The following is a 15,016-nucleotide window of genomic DNA, read 5'->3' on the forward strand; positions in this document are numbered from 1 at the left end:
CCGAATTTTGGGGATCTTAAAAGTGCGTCTTATAATCTGAAAAATATGGTACATGCATTTATGACGGCCAATTGGAGCTTTTATAAGTCCTGACTCGAAAGGTAGAAAAAGTATTAGTGCTCCTCATTTCAGAAGAGATTGTGCAGTAATTTTCCTTCCTTAGGAAAACATCGTGAAATTCATGACATGGAATCATTAGAGCCATCAACCACACACAGAGACATATCATGGCATAAGTGTAACATTTTCATGTAGTTTATCATGAATTTATTTGCAGTTAAACAGATCCTTTCTCACAGAAATTGAAGAGACCAGATAAAAAGAAACTTACAGGAAATTTACATTTGGCCAAGATTCAAAATTATTACATTTAATTTACTAATAAGGAGGATGTCACGTACACACTTCTCAGCATGTGACGTGGAGTGTTCCTGCAGGGGTTAATTTTTGTCCTCTCACTCAACCCAGCACTCAACCTCTGTTCTAGGCTACACCACTTAACAGAGGCCAGATAGAGTCCAGAGTAACTCTGCTGCCTAATTATAGTGAATGGATCTCGCAGGGGTTTCATTTGAATCACGTCACTCTGTAATTTAGATGGAAAGCCCCGATGTAAGTGCTCAGCATAGAGCGCCAGATAAATGTGATCCCAAATGTTAAGTAAAATGTTGCCAATAAAACCCAATCCATAAAATACCAATTCCCCACTCAGGTCCGTTACTTGTCAATGGAAATATAAGGGGCTTCCACGTTACTGGTAGCACAAAGACTCTGGAAATGGAAAAGTGCTATGGCTCCTCACACCCCAAAAGAAATCCAACAAAATCCATGCTCCCAAATCCAAATGCCCCCCCCCCTCCCTTTTGAGCCCCAAAGTGAGCCTAAACCACATTTAGAGTCCACATGTTTGGCATTTTTGTAGCAATGACAGCTCGCCTAATTTACAGGTGCATGTATCCAGAAGCATGAGCTGGGTAAAATGTACTGGTCACTACAATGTACTGGTGACTACAAAGTACTGGGCACTACAACGGCAGTTTGCAATTAATACCGATAAGGCAGCCAGCCTACAATCAGGAATTGGCCGCTTGGTACACCTGTTCAAACAAATAATCTGTATGTGGCATGTTCACAGGTGTACCAAGCGGCCAATTCCTGATTGTAGGCTGGCTGCCTTATCAGTATTATTGCACCTGTGTATCTGCCATCTTTATTTGGGTCCGCTGCACCTTGGTTAGTGCAATTGTTTAGAGGCCCTGGACAGGTAAGCATCTCTGCCTGTGTACTGGTGTTTCTTTGTCAAGAATAGTGGAGGTTTTTCCTCTTATGGTGTTTTCTTGTTAGATTAGGACCGGCAATATATAAGGACCCTTGACGTGGGTTGCCGGCTTAAGTATTGTGGCCATAATATCAACCAATACCTTGCATACATTGTTATGTTTTTGTGCACCTTATATCTTTTCAGGGAGCGGCTGGGCCCTAGATGGCTCTGTAAACTGTGGCCTCTGTTCACACAGGATGCATTATAGACAGCAATGGTAAGCCCGCTATATTGCGTCATTAATAGGCTTTGAGCCACATGCTCTGCATTTCTGTGTGAACATGCCACATACAGATTCTTTGTTTGCACAGGTGTACCAAGCGGCCAATTCCTGATTGTAGGCTGGCTGCCTTTTCGGTATTAATGCACCTGTGTATTTGCCACCTTTATTTGGGTCCGCTACACCTTGGTTAGTGCAATTGGAGGCCCTGGACAGGTAAGCACCTCTGCCTGTGTACTGGTGTTTTTTTTTTCAGTTTGCAATTAACTCAGTAACATCCACTGGAGCTTGTTTCTGGAAAACACCCATGGACTCAAAATCGACACTACACCTGTGGATAAATTCCCAAAGGGGTATAATTTACAAAATGGGGTCACTTGAAGGGGGATTTTCCTATTCAAGAAAAATCTACACTCCAGGATGTAAATAACGCATCTCCAGAGTCACTCCATATGGCTAAGCCGTACTGTACAGCCACATATGGGGTATTTCTACATTTAGCAGAAATTTTTACTCATTTCTCCTTATGAAAATGTAAAATCTGGGGCTAAAACTATTTTTTTTGTTAAAAAGTAATTATTTTTTCTCTACAGCTCAATGCTATAAAATTCTGTGACACAGCTGTGGTGTCAATGTGATCACTGCACCCCTAGAATAATTCATCAAGAGATTTTATAAAATGGGGTCTCTGATGAGGAGTTCAGCTGTTCTGGCACCTTAGGGGTTCGCCCAGTGAGTCATGGTACCCGCAAAACATAACAGTAAAATATGCACTATAATATGGCGCTCCTTGCCTTCTGAGCTTTGCACTGTGCCTGATAAGTATGTCCAGTTTACATGTAAGGTATTGGGGCACTCAGGGGAAATTGCTACAACAAACTAAGGTCCATTTTTTCCTATTAGCCCTTAGAAAAATTTAAAACTTGGGGCTAAAACAACATTGTGGTAAAAATGTAGTTATTCTTTCTTCACTGCCAAATAGTATAAAAATCTGTAAGCCACATGTGGTGTCAATATGATCATTGCAACCCTTGAAGAATTCATTGGGGAGCGTAGTTTGTAAAATGAAGTCATATATGGGGGTTTCTGCTGTTCTACCTTAGTGGCTCTGCCAATGTGATATGGCACCCTCAGACCATTCCAGCAAACTCTGAACTTCAATATGGAGCTTCTTCCCTTCTGAGCTTTGCACTGTGCCTCAAAAATAGTTTATTACCACATATGGGGTATCATTGTACTCAGGAGAAATTACACGACAAATTTTGAGGTTCATTTTTTCCTGCTATCCTTGTGAAAATGAAAAAAAATGGGGCTAAAACAAGTTTTGTGAGAATTTTTTCTTTTCCTTTTTCACTGATCAGCGTTGTAAAATTCGGTGAAGCACTTGGGGGTTCAAGGTTTTTACCACAATCTAGATAAGTTCCCTGAGGGGTCTAGTTTCCAAAATGGTGTCACTTGTGAGGGGTTTCCACTGTTTAGGTACATCAGGGGCTCTCCAAACTCGACATGGTATCAGCTAATTATTACAGCAAATTTTGCTTTCAACAAGTCAAATGGCACTCCTTCCATTCCAACCCCTCCTGTGTGCCCCAACAGTAGTTTTCCTCCACATATTGGGTATCAGAGTAGACAGGAGAAATTGCACTACAAATTGTATGCAAAATTTGGGCCTAAAAAACATTTTTTGGTGGAAAATTAGATATCTTTTTACTTTCACGGCTTCTGTGACGCACCTGGGGGTTCAAAGTGCTCACCAAACATCTAGATACTCACACCAGCGAAAAAATGCTTTCCATATTTGGTGGTAGATGCAAGAGGATGAAGGCTTCGTTGCTTTAATCATGGTCTGGACGATCTAATCAGAGAACCCAGCTGACCTCAAAACTGAGGCTTCAACAGCCATACTGTTAAATTGAGCGACTGATAACTGGCCCCTGCGGCAAAAGGTCCGGAAGTATCCACTGCATGTCCACTAGAAGGTTGACCAACGCCGCGTACCAGGGTCTTCATGGTCAATCCAGAGCGATGAGTATGACAGGTATTCCCTCCGCTTTTATCTTTTTGATTACCCAGGGGATTAGCGGTAGAGGTGGAAATAAGTATGGAAGGGAGAACTGTGTCCAGGGCATCACTAGTGCATCGGATCCGATAGCTAGCAGAACGAGAGATCTAGACACAAACTGAGGAACTTTGTGGTTGAGTCTGAACACCATGAGGTCAACGTGTGGAGTCCCCCATCTGAGTCTGATCCTGTGAAAGACTGACGGATTCAGTGACCATTTGCCTGCGGCGAAACCTTCTCGGCTGAGAAAGTCTGCCACCCAATTTTCGACTATTGGGATGTGCACCGCAGAAATTGTTGGGACATTCTGCTAGGTCCAGACCAGGATCCGAGTGACCTCCGACATCACTGCCCGATTTTGAGTTCCCCCTTGATGGTTGACAAATGCCACCGCCGTGGCGTTGTTGGACTGGACTCGAATCGGACATCAGTGAAAAAGTTCCTGCCAATGAAGCAGGGCGAGAAATATTGCTCAGTGTTCCAGATGCTGATCGGAAGTGATTATTCCTGAGCTGACCATTGACCCTGGACCGTCAAATCTTGGAACACTGCTCCCAAGCCAAGAAGACTGGCGCCCGTTATTACTATCTTCCAACGAATGGGTAGGAAAGACCTCTCAAGATGGACCGACAGGGAACACTCCCACCATTTCAGCGACTGCTTTATCAGTGAGGGAATTAAGACAAACCGATCCAGGGATCGACCTGTCCCATCTCGCTAGAAGGAATAGTTGGAGAGGACGCGTGTGGAACTGAACAAATGGCACTGCTTCCATTGAAGCAACCACCTTACCTAGTATGCTCATGCAGAAGCGGAGTGAACGGGGAGAACCACTGAGAGACTAAACCCCGCGGATAAGTGCTAGAGACCTTTCCTTGGGTAAGAAAATCTTTGCTTGGGCGGTGTCGAAAAGTATTCCCACAAAAACAAGACGTTCTGAGACAACTTCGGTGTTGACAATCAAGCCCAGATGAAAAATTGTGCACAGGGTGATACGAAGACTCTCTTGGCACGCTGAGGGGGTTGCGGCCTTGAAGAGGATGTCGTCTAGATAGGGAATGACGAGGATGCCCCTGCTGCGTAGAATGACAATAGCTGTCGCCATTATTTTCGTATAAACTCTGGAGGCGGTGGCTAAGCCAAATGACAGCGCTGTGATTTGGAAGTGAAGTCCCTGAATAGCAAAACGAAGGAATCTCTGGTGTGGGGAAAAATGGGAATGTGCAGGTAGGCATCTTGAATGTCCGCCAAGCAGAGAAATTCCTCTGGCTCCATGGAGGCTATCACAGACTGAAGTGACTCCATGTTAAATTGATGCAGTCGCACATATTTGTTTAGTAATTTGAGGTCCAGGATGGGACGAACTGAACCGTCCTTTTTTGGGACCATAAACAGGTTTGAATAAAAACCTGAGAAGCGCTCTCGTGTGGGAACAGAGGCGATAACGCTGGCCTTGAGGAGGAGTCGACAGTCTTGAAGAACCCCATAATGAGAGAGACATTCTTCTGGGGACAGAATTAGAAAAAACAAAATTGAGGGAGAGTAGAAAACGCTATCTTTAACCGTAGGAGATGACGTCTCGGACCCAGGTGTCGTCGACTACGGATAGCCAATCTTCCCGAAACTGAAGGAGACGACTGCTCAGTCCACATCTTCTCTCTTGCGAATGCCACAAAACACTCATGATGTGTTAGGAGGCATGGGGTTCTGCCTGGTAGACACGAGGGGGTACAGTAAAGACGCAATTCCACACTGTGCTCCCGGTCTCTAGGAGGGAGAGCGGAGTGACCAATTACACTCCATCCTCCATTGCCCAGATCATACACTGAATCTGTAAAATAGAGATCATTAATATAACACAACAAAAACCTAAGGTAGAAACGAGGCTGAGTGCAGCCCTGTGTCCACCTCTTACTGACACTAAGCTAAAACTGATTAGCATTCTGACAATTAGTGGGTATGTACTGCTGGGGTGGCGCTAACCCCTTTTTATGCATAGTGTCAACCTCCTACTGGCAGCAGCATACACCCATGGTTTTCTGTGTCCCCCAATGAAGTGATAGAGAAATAGAAGATTGAAAATTTCAAAATGTTGACAAATTTCCATTTTTTTCACAAATAAACGCAAATCATATTGAAGAAATTTTACCACTATCATAGAGTACAATATGTAATTAAAAAAAGTCCCAGAATCAGTGTGATCCATTGAAGTGTTCCAAAGTTATTACCTCATAAAGTGACAGTAGCCAGAATTGTAAAATTTGGCCCAGTCATGAAGGTACAAACAGCCTTTGGGGTTAAAGGAGTTAATTGTGATATGGCTGGACAAGATCACTGATAAAGCAGTGTCAAACAGTGACTGAGAAGAATCTGTGACTTCTTTGCATTTAGTAGTTACTCACCTGGGTAGTCGTATGTAGGAATCTCCTCTTTACACCACTCGTCACCCCACGTATATGTCTCTGTAGTATTAATATTGGTCAGATCTTCACCCTGAAACAAATATTGTACAAGTCATAGACAGATGGAGAAGTCACATCTATGATCATCTCTAATCCTGCCATCTCCACCGTTCTCATTACACAAGTATAAAACATATAATACTGGTGGATAAAACAAGACTGAGCACAAGACCTTCACAGCCGTCTACACATCATAGGGGAGATCTCATGACACCTTCTCTCCATCTACCTGATGATCCTGAGGAACATTGGCATCTTCATGTTTACAGTCCTGTGGAAGAAGAGGATCCGGAGATCTCTCTGGTGATGTCCTGGATAGAACTGGAAGAAACATGTACAGGGACAAAATTAATTCTTCACATACTTATAATTATAGGCCGTCTGTATATACTCCTGTCTATTACCTGGTGATGTGAGGGTTTGGGGAACCTCCATCATGATGTCCTTGTACAGATCTTTGTGTTCTTCTAAATACTCCCACTCCTCCATGGAGAAATAGATGGTGACATCCTGAAACCTTATAGGAATCTGACACATACAATGATACTGTCATCACCTCGTTCCCTTCATAGCATTACTGTATAATGTCCCAGCATTCTCAGCAGTGTCACCTCTCCAGTCAGCAGCTCAATCATCTTGTAGGTGAGTTCTAGGATCTTCTGGTCATTGATGTCCTCATGTTCCAGGGGGTAAGATGAAGGCCCTATGATTGGGCTCAAAGTTCTTCCCCATCCCTCAGACACAGGGGCCTGACAGTGCTCACTAGAGGTCTTCTTCACTACTGTGTAATCCTGGTTATGGAGAGACATATTAATAAATCTCACTGCAGTCATTTCCAGAGTCCTCACCTCTCCAGTTCTGTCCATCTGTTATTCCCATAGGTAAGAATGATGTAATGTGACATCATCAGAATCTCTCACCTCTCCAGTAAGCCGGAAGAGGATCTCTATGGTGAGGTATAATAGTCTCTCTGCCATCTTGTCCCTGTTCCCATCCATCCTTGACAGATGAATCAGGAAAATTCTCCAATATAGAAGTTCTCCACTGGGAGGATCCGATATTGTAGTAATCTGAATGAAATGAAGATGAGCAGATGTAACATCATAAAGGCTGCCATATAATAATACAATTATTGGAGATAATAAAAGGAAACATATCAGGAGATGGAATGTGTAGATGTTGTATTCTCTCTTATCTTGCATGAACTAGAAAATAAGATGAATTGCTGAGTAAGACATCTCCATGTTCCCAGTCACTGGCTATGTTGACTATGACTTTGACAACTGATTGGTTGTAGGAATCACAAGTTCTTTGGGACTGAGCAGGAATTAGAGACTGACGGGGGACCCAAGCAGCAGTGGTATTTTTAGAGAGTACAGAAAAGCCTGGTACAGTAAAACGGTTGTGTGTGTGGGGGCGTCGGGAGAGAAAATTGTCAGCATGAGTGTTTGACCAAGAGTTATCTCATGTGTATGGGGTCACACTGACAGGCAGGAATAGGGCAGCACGGTGGCGCAGTGGTTAGCACAGCAGCCTTGCAGCGCTGGAGTCCTGGGTTCAAGCCCCACCAAGGACAACATCTGCAAAGAGTTTGTATGTTCTCTCCGTGTTTGCGTGGGTTTCCTCCGGGTACTCCGGTTTCCTCCCACATTCCAAAGACATACTGATAGGCAATTTAGATTGTGAGCCCCAACAGGGACAGTGATGATAATGTGTGCAAAACTGTAAAGCGCTGCGGAATATGTTAGCGCTATATAAAAATAAAGATTATTTATTAATACCCCGAACTACAGTGGTACAGGGCATCACCGGAGCAATCAGAGACTTGTATGCTGTATGATCGCACTAATGAGAGTTGTGGAGAAAAGCTGAAAAATGTCTTAAATAAATAAATAAAAATCACAGTTTTAGAGAGAGTGAAAGAACATTCTCCATTATTGATGAGAACAGGGAGAAGACATCTTCTATATATCTGAGGTAACTGAAAAAATGCATGAACTCTTTTGTTTGACGCAGAAAGACAGAGAGAGCCCCTCATACATCTATAGCACCTGCCGACCATCCTAGATCCTAATTTTCAGCCTTGGGAGACTGATCCAGGAGGTTGCAGGTAGGTGTCGGGTTCATCAGTATCTGCAAGAATGGGAATAAGTGAGGATTAATTTATTAGCCAGTGGAAAAACGTGGAACAATATTGTGGGGGCAACTTGTAGTATCATAAATTGTGTAGTGATGTTGGTACTGGGGGAACATTAAACTGTGTGGAGGCAAGAAAGGGTCAATGTGCTATGAGAGCAATATGTGTTGTCATATTTCCTGTCTTTCATAGTTGTGTGGTATGTATCTATCAGAGGAAAAGGAAAAAAAAGTCAGGATTCATATAAAGAATCAGGAGAAAAACACCAAAAGGGGTCTAAAAAAAGCTTTCAAGGTCAGTCTTTTGCTATTTATATATAGGATAGGCTCTCTGACTGAGCACTCCACCCATCAGTCTGTGGCGATTTTAATTACAGCAGGATCCTACCTACCCATATAAATGTAGGCTTCAGGATACACATTATGATAGGTTCCAAGCGAAGAAGTTTGCCTTGCCATGGCTGCTGGGCAGGCATGAATTGGCCAAATTATGCGCTAGGTATCTTTATTATTTCCTATTATCTAGAGCAGTAATGCAATTCATAGTTCATATATTTCATGTTTACATGCTATAGCGTTACAGAGTGCTGCTTTAGTTGTTATGTATAGTCGATGTGGCTACTCCTAGTTTACACCAGTTTTCTGTTTGGAAGTGACAGTCAGTGTTCTGATATTTAAAAAAGCTTTCAAGTGAAGAATAAAGATCACAGTTTTAGGAAGAGAGAAAGAACATTCTCCATTCTTGATGAAGACAGAGAGAAGACATCTTCTATATATCTGAGGTAACTGAGAGACAACATCCATTATTGTATCTGAGGCAGAAAGACAGAGGCAGAGAGCCTCCTCCATTATATCTGGGGCACAGAGGCAGAGACCCTCATACATCTATAGCATCTATCGACCGTCCGAGATTCTAATTTCCAGCTTTGGGAATCTGATCCCGGAGGTTGCTGGTATGTGCCGGGTCCATATATATCTGCAGCAGGAATGGGGGAAGGGAGCAGTTATTTATTAGGAGGCGGGTCGTGCCATATTGTGGGGGGCAACTACTACTATCATAATGTGTGTGGGGGAAAAGTCACTACTGTGTGAGCATAATACTGTGTGTGAGTGATGGCGGTACTGGGGGAACATTACTGTGTGGGAGCAATACAGGTTTCCATGTTTCCCGTCTTTTATAGTTGGGTCATATGTATCTGAGGAAAAGGAAAAAAAGTCAGGCGGCATATAAAGAAGGAACAAAAAAAGCACCAAAATGGTCTCAGCACTGAAGGGGTTACTGCCCCCCCCAGTAATGGGGAATCTCCAGCACCTACCTCCACCTGCAGAGCCGCACACCACATATATGGCTGTTCTGTGCGCACAGGACCTGTGATGAGGTCACAGGAGGGGAGGAGTCAGGGGTCACGTGATCAGGGGCCTCAGTGTATGCAGGACTCTGCTGTGCTGGTTGTCATGGTGCTGGATGAGGAGAAGTTTATGTGTGGGGTCAGGAGGGGTTTACAGGGTGGATGTAGCAGAGCCGTGTGTGTACGAGGTGAACGGAGCGGAGCCGTGTGTGTACAAGGTGTACGGAGCGGAGCCGTGTGTGTACAAGGTGTACGGAGCGGAGCCTTGTGTGTACGAGGTGTACGGAGCAGAGCCGTGTGTGTACGAGGTGTACGGAGCAGAGCCGTGTGTGTACGAGGTGTACGGAGCAGAGCCGTGTGTATGAGGTGTACAGAGCAGAGCCGTGTGTGTATGAGGTGTACAGAGCAGAGCCGCGTGTGTACGAGGTGTACGGTGCAGAGCCGTGTGTGTACGAGGTGTACGGTGCAGAGCCGTGTGTGTACGAGGTGTACGGTGCAGAGCCGTGTGTGTACGAGGTGTACGGAGCCGCGTGTGTACGAGGTGTACGGAGCCGCGTGTGTACGAGGTGTACGGAGCGGAGCCGCGTGTGTACGAGGTGTACGGAGCGGAGCCGCGTGTGTACGAGGTGTACGGAGCGGAGCCGCGTGTGTACGAGGTGTACGGAGCGGAGCCGCGTGTGTACGAGGTGTACGGAGCGGAGCCGCGTGTGTACGAGGTGTACGGAGCGGAGCCGCGTGTGTACGAGGTGTACGGAGCGGAGCCGCGTGTGTACGAGGTGTACGGAGCGGAGCCGCGTGTGTACGAGGTGTACGGAGCGGAGCCGCGTGTGTACGAGGTGTACGGAGCGGAGCCGCGTGTGTACGAGGTGTACGGAGCGGAGCCGCGTGTGTACGAGGTGTACGGAGCAGAGCCGCGTGTGTACGAGGTGTACGGTGCAGAGCCGCGTGTGTACGAGGTGTACGGTGCAGAGCCGCGTGTGTACGAGGTGTACGGTGCAGAGCCGCGTGTGTACGAGGTGTACGGTGCAGAGCCGCGTGTGTACGAGGTGTACGGAGCCGCGTGTGTACGAGGTGTACGGAGCGGAGCCGCGTGTGTACGGGCTGTACGGAGCGGAGCCGCGTGTGTACGAGGTGTAAGGAGCGGAGCCGCGTGTGTACGAGGTGTACGGAGCGGAGCCGCGTGTGTACGAGGTGTACGGAGCGGAGCCGCGTGTGTACGAGGTGTACGGAGCGGAGCCGCGTGTGTACGAGGTGTACGGAGCGGAGCCGCGTGTGTACGAGGTGTACGGAGCGGAGCCGCGTGTGTACGAGGTGTACGGAGCGGAGCCGTGTGTGTATGAGGTGTACGGAGCGGAGCCGTGTGTGTACGGAGCAGAGCCGTGTGTGTACGAGGTGTACGGAGCGGAGCCGCGTGTGTACGAGGTGTACGAAGCGGAGCGCGTGTGTACGAGGTGTACGGTGCAGAGCCGTGTGTGTACGAGGTGTACGGTGCAGAGCCGTGTGTGTACGAGGTGTACGGAGCAGAGCCGTGTGTGTACGAGGTGTACGGTGCAGAGCCGTGTGTGTACGAGGTGTACGGTGCAGAGCCGCGTGTGTACGAGGTGTACGGAGCCGCGTGTGTACGAGGTGTACGGAGCGGAGCCGCGTGTGTACGAGGTGTACGGAGCGGAGCCGCGTGTGTATGAGGTGTACGGAGCGGAGCCGCGTGTGTACGAGGTGTACGGAGCGGAGCCGCGTGTGTACGAGGTGTACGGAGCGGAGCCGCGTGTGTACGAGGTGTACGGAGCGGAGCCGCGTGTGTACGAGGTGTACGGAGCAGAGCCGCGTGTGTACGAGGTGTACGGAGCAGAGCCGCGTGTGTACGAGGTGTACGGAGCAGAGCCGCGTGTGTACGAGGTGTACGGTGCAGAGCCGCGTGTGTACGAGGTGTACGGTGCAGAGCCGCGTGTGTACGAGGTGTACGGTGCAGAGCCGCGTGTGTACGAGGTGTACGGAGCCGCGTGTGTACGAGGTGTACGGAGCGGAGCCGCGTGTGTACGGGCTGTACGGAGCGGAGCCGCGTGTGTACGAGGTGTAAGGAGCGGAGCCGCGTGTGTACGAGGTGTACGGAGCGGAGCCGCGTGTGTACGAGGTGTACGGAGCGGAGCCGCGTGTGTACGAGGTGTACGGAGCGGAGCCGCGTGTGTACGAGGTGTACGGAGCAGAGCCGCGTGTGTACGAGGTGTACGGAGCAGAGCCGCGTGTGTACGAGGTGTACGGAGCGGAGCCGTGTGTGTATGAGGTGTACGGAGCGGAGCCGTGTGTGTACGGAGCAGAGCCGTGTGTGTACGAGGTGTACGGAGCGGAGCCGCGTGTGTACGAGGTGTACGGAGCGGAGCGCGTGTGTACGAGGTGTACGGTGCAGAGCCGTGTGTGTACGAGGTGTACGGTGCAGAGCCGTGTGTGTACGAGGTGTACGGAGCAGAGCCGTGTGTGTACGAGGTGTACGGTGCAGAGCCGTGTGTGTACGAGGTGTACGGTGCAGAGCCGTGTGTGTACGAGGTGTACGGAGCCGCGTGTGTACGAGGTGTACGGAGCGGAGCCGTGTGTGTACGAGGTGTACGGAGCGGAGCCGCGTGTGTACGAGGTGTACGGAGCAGAGCCGTGTGTGTACGAGGTGTACGGAGCAGAGCCGTGTGTGTACGGAGCAGAGCCGTGTGTGTACGAGGTGTACGGAGCGGAGCCGTGTGTGTACGAGGTGTACGGAGCGGAGCCACGTGTGTACGAGGTGTACGGAGCGGAGCCGTGTGTGTACGGAGCGGAGCCGTGTGTGCCCGGCAGCCAGCATTTTCTCAGAGCTTCAGCGCTGCTGGTGGTGTCCTAACGGATAATTGCATACGGCTGTCCCCTGAAAGTGTAGACCAACTAACTTTCATTAAGATGAACAAGTCATGGATCTCCAAGGACTTTGTCCCCCCAATCGCAGACTGTACAGACTAGGTGATATTGCATTTTTTAGTGTGATCATTAATGTCACGTAACTGCACTCTGTGATATCTTTAGTTCCACTTCTGTGGCTGCTGCTGATGATAACACAAATTTGTGGAAATGTGAACAGTCATGGTTGGTCCACATCTGCTGGGTTAGCTGTAGTGGAAGACGTCTGTCGCAATTATACTATTTATATTCTTCGTGACAAAGGGTTAAATAAAGACAAAGCCAGAATAAAGCATTTTAATGAAATAAAACACTGAACACAGCTTGACCATTTTATTTTTACTGATAATCCATGCGATAGGAATTGGTCTCTGTCTCTCTTTGTTTGACGCCGTCAGGAAGAACCCTCAGCAGATCAGAGAGGACCCGGATGGGTTGGAAAGCAGAAGGAAAGGTACGGTACAAAGAGGACATTGCGTGCATGTGGCAGGGGACCATGGCGTGAATGAGCAACCTGTGTCAGCCACAACTACGGCCCTGGCCCCTCTCACAAGTTTTCTGTGGTTTTCCCATCTTTGTTGCCCACTGATCATGTTACACTGTATGGATGACTAATTGAATAGAACAAAACATTTTAACACTTTTTTGGAGTTTTATGTAACACGTAAATGTACCCCAGGCCACGGAATAGTGTATGGCTGAGAAATTTAACCCTGAAAAGTTTTTGAATGCTTTGTTGGAGCGATAGATATCACAGTAACATACCCCATACCACAGAACACTGTATAGCTGAGAAATGGAACCTAGAAACATTTTTGAATGCTTTTTTGGAATGATAGCTCTCACATTAATGTACCCCAGACAATGAAATGGCCACCCACCTATCAGAGGCCGGCGGCTGACTTCAGTGCACCTTTTGCAGGCGGAGCATGACATTGACGTCATGCAACGTCATTGTCATGTGCCGCTTGTGACGGGCTCACTGACGTCAGCCTTTGACTACCATGTTAACTATTGCTGAGCAGACTTTCTGCACTGCAATACATTTAAACCAAAAGTGCGTCCGAGGACACACCTTCAGGTGAAACCCGCGGGCCTCCTATACGTCCTGCTCATGGGCCCGCTGCGGACTCCAGTGTGCCAGTCTGACCCAGCGGGCATGCACTTAAATGTTTCTTAAATTATAGAAAATAGCAGAATACATGGCTGCATAATAAGTAAAGACACTCCCTGTATCCATCCACCTTGGTTACATCCCTCAGAAATATTTTGGGTTTGTTCACACAACCGAATGTTTGGTCCAAGTCCTCCGGGTTTCATCACAGTGTTGTTCGAGCGTCATCCATTTTTCTCATTAGTGGGGAAATAAAAAAAGTTTCATCTTTTCCAGTCTGTGAGAATCAGTCCACACTCGGATGTCATGCAAGTGTGGTCCGATTTTTTTCACGGACCCACTGACTTGCATAGTTGACTTTGATCCAACAATCAGATCAAAATCATACATGCTTCTGATATTTTCTGTAGACTACTTGATCACAGGAAGAAATCGGACATATGCACAGCCCAATAGAATATCAAACATATGACTGCTACCTGTGAAAATCACAGATAGCAAAAATCAGACATGTGGCTGACCCCTTTATTTCTTAATGCCTGTCAAGTAAAGGTACCTTCACACTGAGCGACTTTAGAACGATAACGATAGCAATCCGTGACGTTGCAGCGTCCTGGATAGCGATATCGTTGTGTTTGACACGCAGCAGCGATCAGGATCCTGCTGTGAGATCGCTGGTCGGAGCTAGAAGGCCAGAACTTTATTTCGTCGCTGGATCACCCGCTGACATCGCTGAATCGGCGTGTGTGACGCTGATTCAGCGATGTCTTCACTTGTAACCAGGGTAAACATCGGGTTACTAAGCGCAGGGCCACGCCTAGTAACCCGATATTTACCCTGGCTCCCCCTGACGAAGGAGCTTCCGCTCCGAAACGCGCGTCGGGTGGACGTGCACACAGGACCCGGACACATCGGTGGCTCCCACGCTGAGGTAATTATCAGGTGTTCCTATGGCAATTGTGCCTGGCTACACCTTTGCTATGCAGCTATTAGCCGCATACTCATGTCTGTTTAGGGTGCCCATATTATGTTTTGTTTAGGGTGACTTTTCCCATATTTGGCTCTGCTGGCGTGTTCGAACACTTTATTGTTGTGGCCCTGCTTTTATCCAGATTGGATTACTCTTACCCAAGGTGGTTTTTTAGTCTTAGGACTATATTCATATGTTATATGAGCATCCCTTCTGTATGCAGGTGCTGTATGTATGCACTATTTTATGTAGCTTGCTTAGGAACCCATTGTGGTATACAGTTTCATATATGATCTTTTTTGCTACAATTTATTTGTCCACTGTTGGACAGGTGCGTCATAGATTTACCATCACTATGTGGAGTCAGTATATATGTGTATAGTTACCAACATATGTTGCTATTTTTGTGTCTGGTTTTCCGGTGTGCGCGTCCTGTTCTGTACAGTGGCGATTAGCTGCGGCGGTC

General features: G+C 47.3%; 1 protein-coding gene across 1 annotated transcript in view; it reads right to left on the reverse strand.

The window, feature by feature from the left end:
- LOC138663850 (zinc finger protein 1 homolog) overlaps positions 1 to 9,551 on the reverse strand; it is a 39,319-nt gene extending 29,768 nt beyond the window's left edge. Inside the window, exons 1-6 of the mRNA XM_069750203.1 lie at positions 9,518 to 9,551; positions 6,986 to 7,135; positions 6,677 to 6,856; positions 6,470 to 6,593; positions 6,295 to 6,386; positions 6,006 to 6,096 (exon numbers count right to left, since the gene is read on the reverse strand). Coding sequence (XP_069606304.1) covers positions 6,006 to 6,096; positions 6,295 to 6,386; positions 6,470 to 6,593; positions 6,677 to 6,856; positions 6,986 to 7,135; positions 9,518 to 9,544 — 664 coding nt within the window. The 5' untranslated portion in view covers positions 9,545 to 9,551. The remainder of the gene's footprint in view (positions 1 to 6,005; positions 6,097 to 6,294; positions 6,387 to 6,469; positions 6,594 to 6,676; positions 6,857 to 6,985; positions 7,136 to 9,517) is intronic.
- Between the last annotated feature and the right edge of the window lie 5,465 nt (positions 9,552 to 15,016).

The sequence above is a fragment of the Ranitomeya imitator genome, chromosome 2 (genome assembly GCF_032444005.1).
Source record: "Ranitomeya imitator isolate aRanImi1 chromosome 2, aRanImi1.pri, whole genome shotgun sequence".
NCBI classification, from domain to species: Eukaryota; Metazoa; Chordata; class Amphibia; order Anura; family Dendrobatidae; genus Ranitomeya; species Ranitomeya imitator.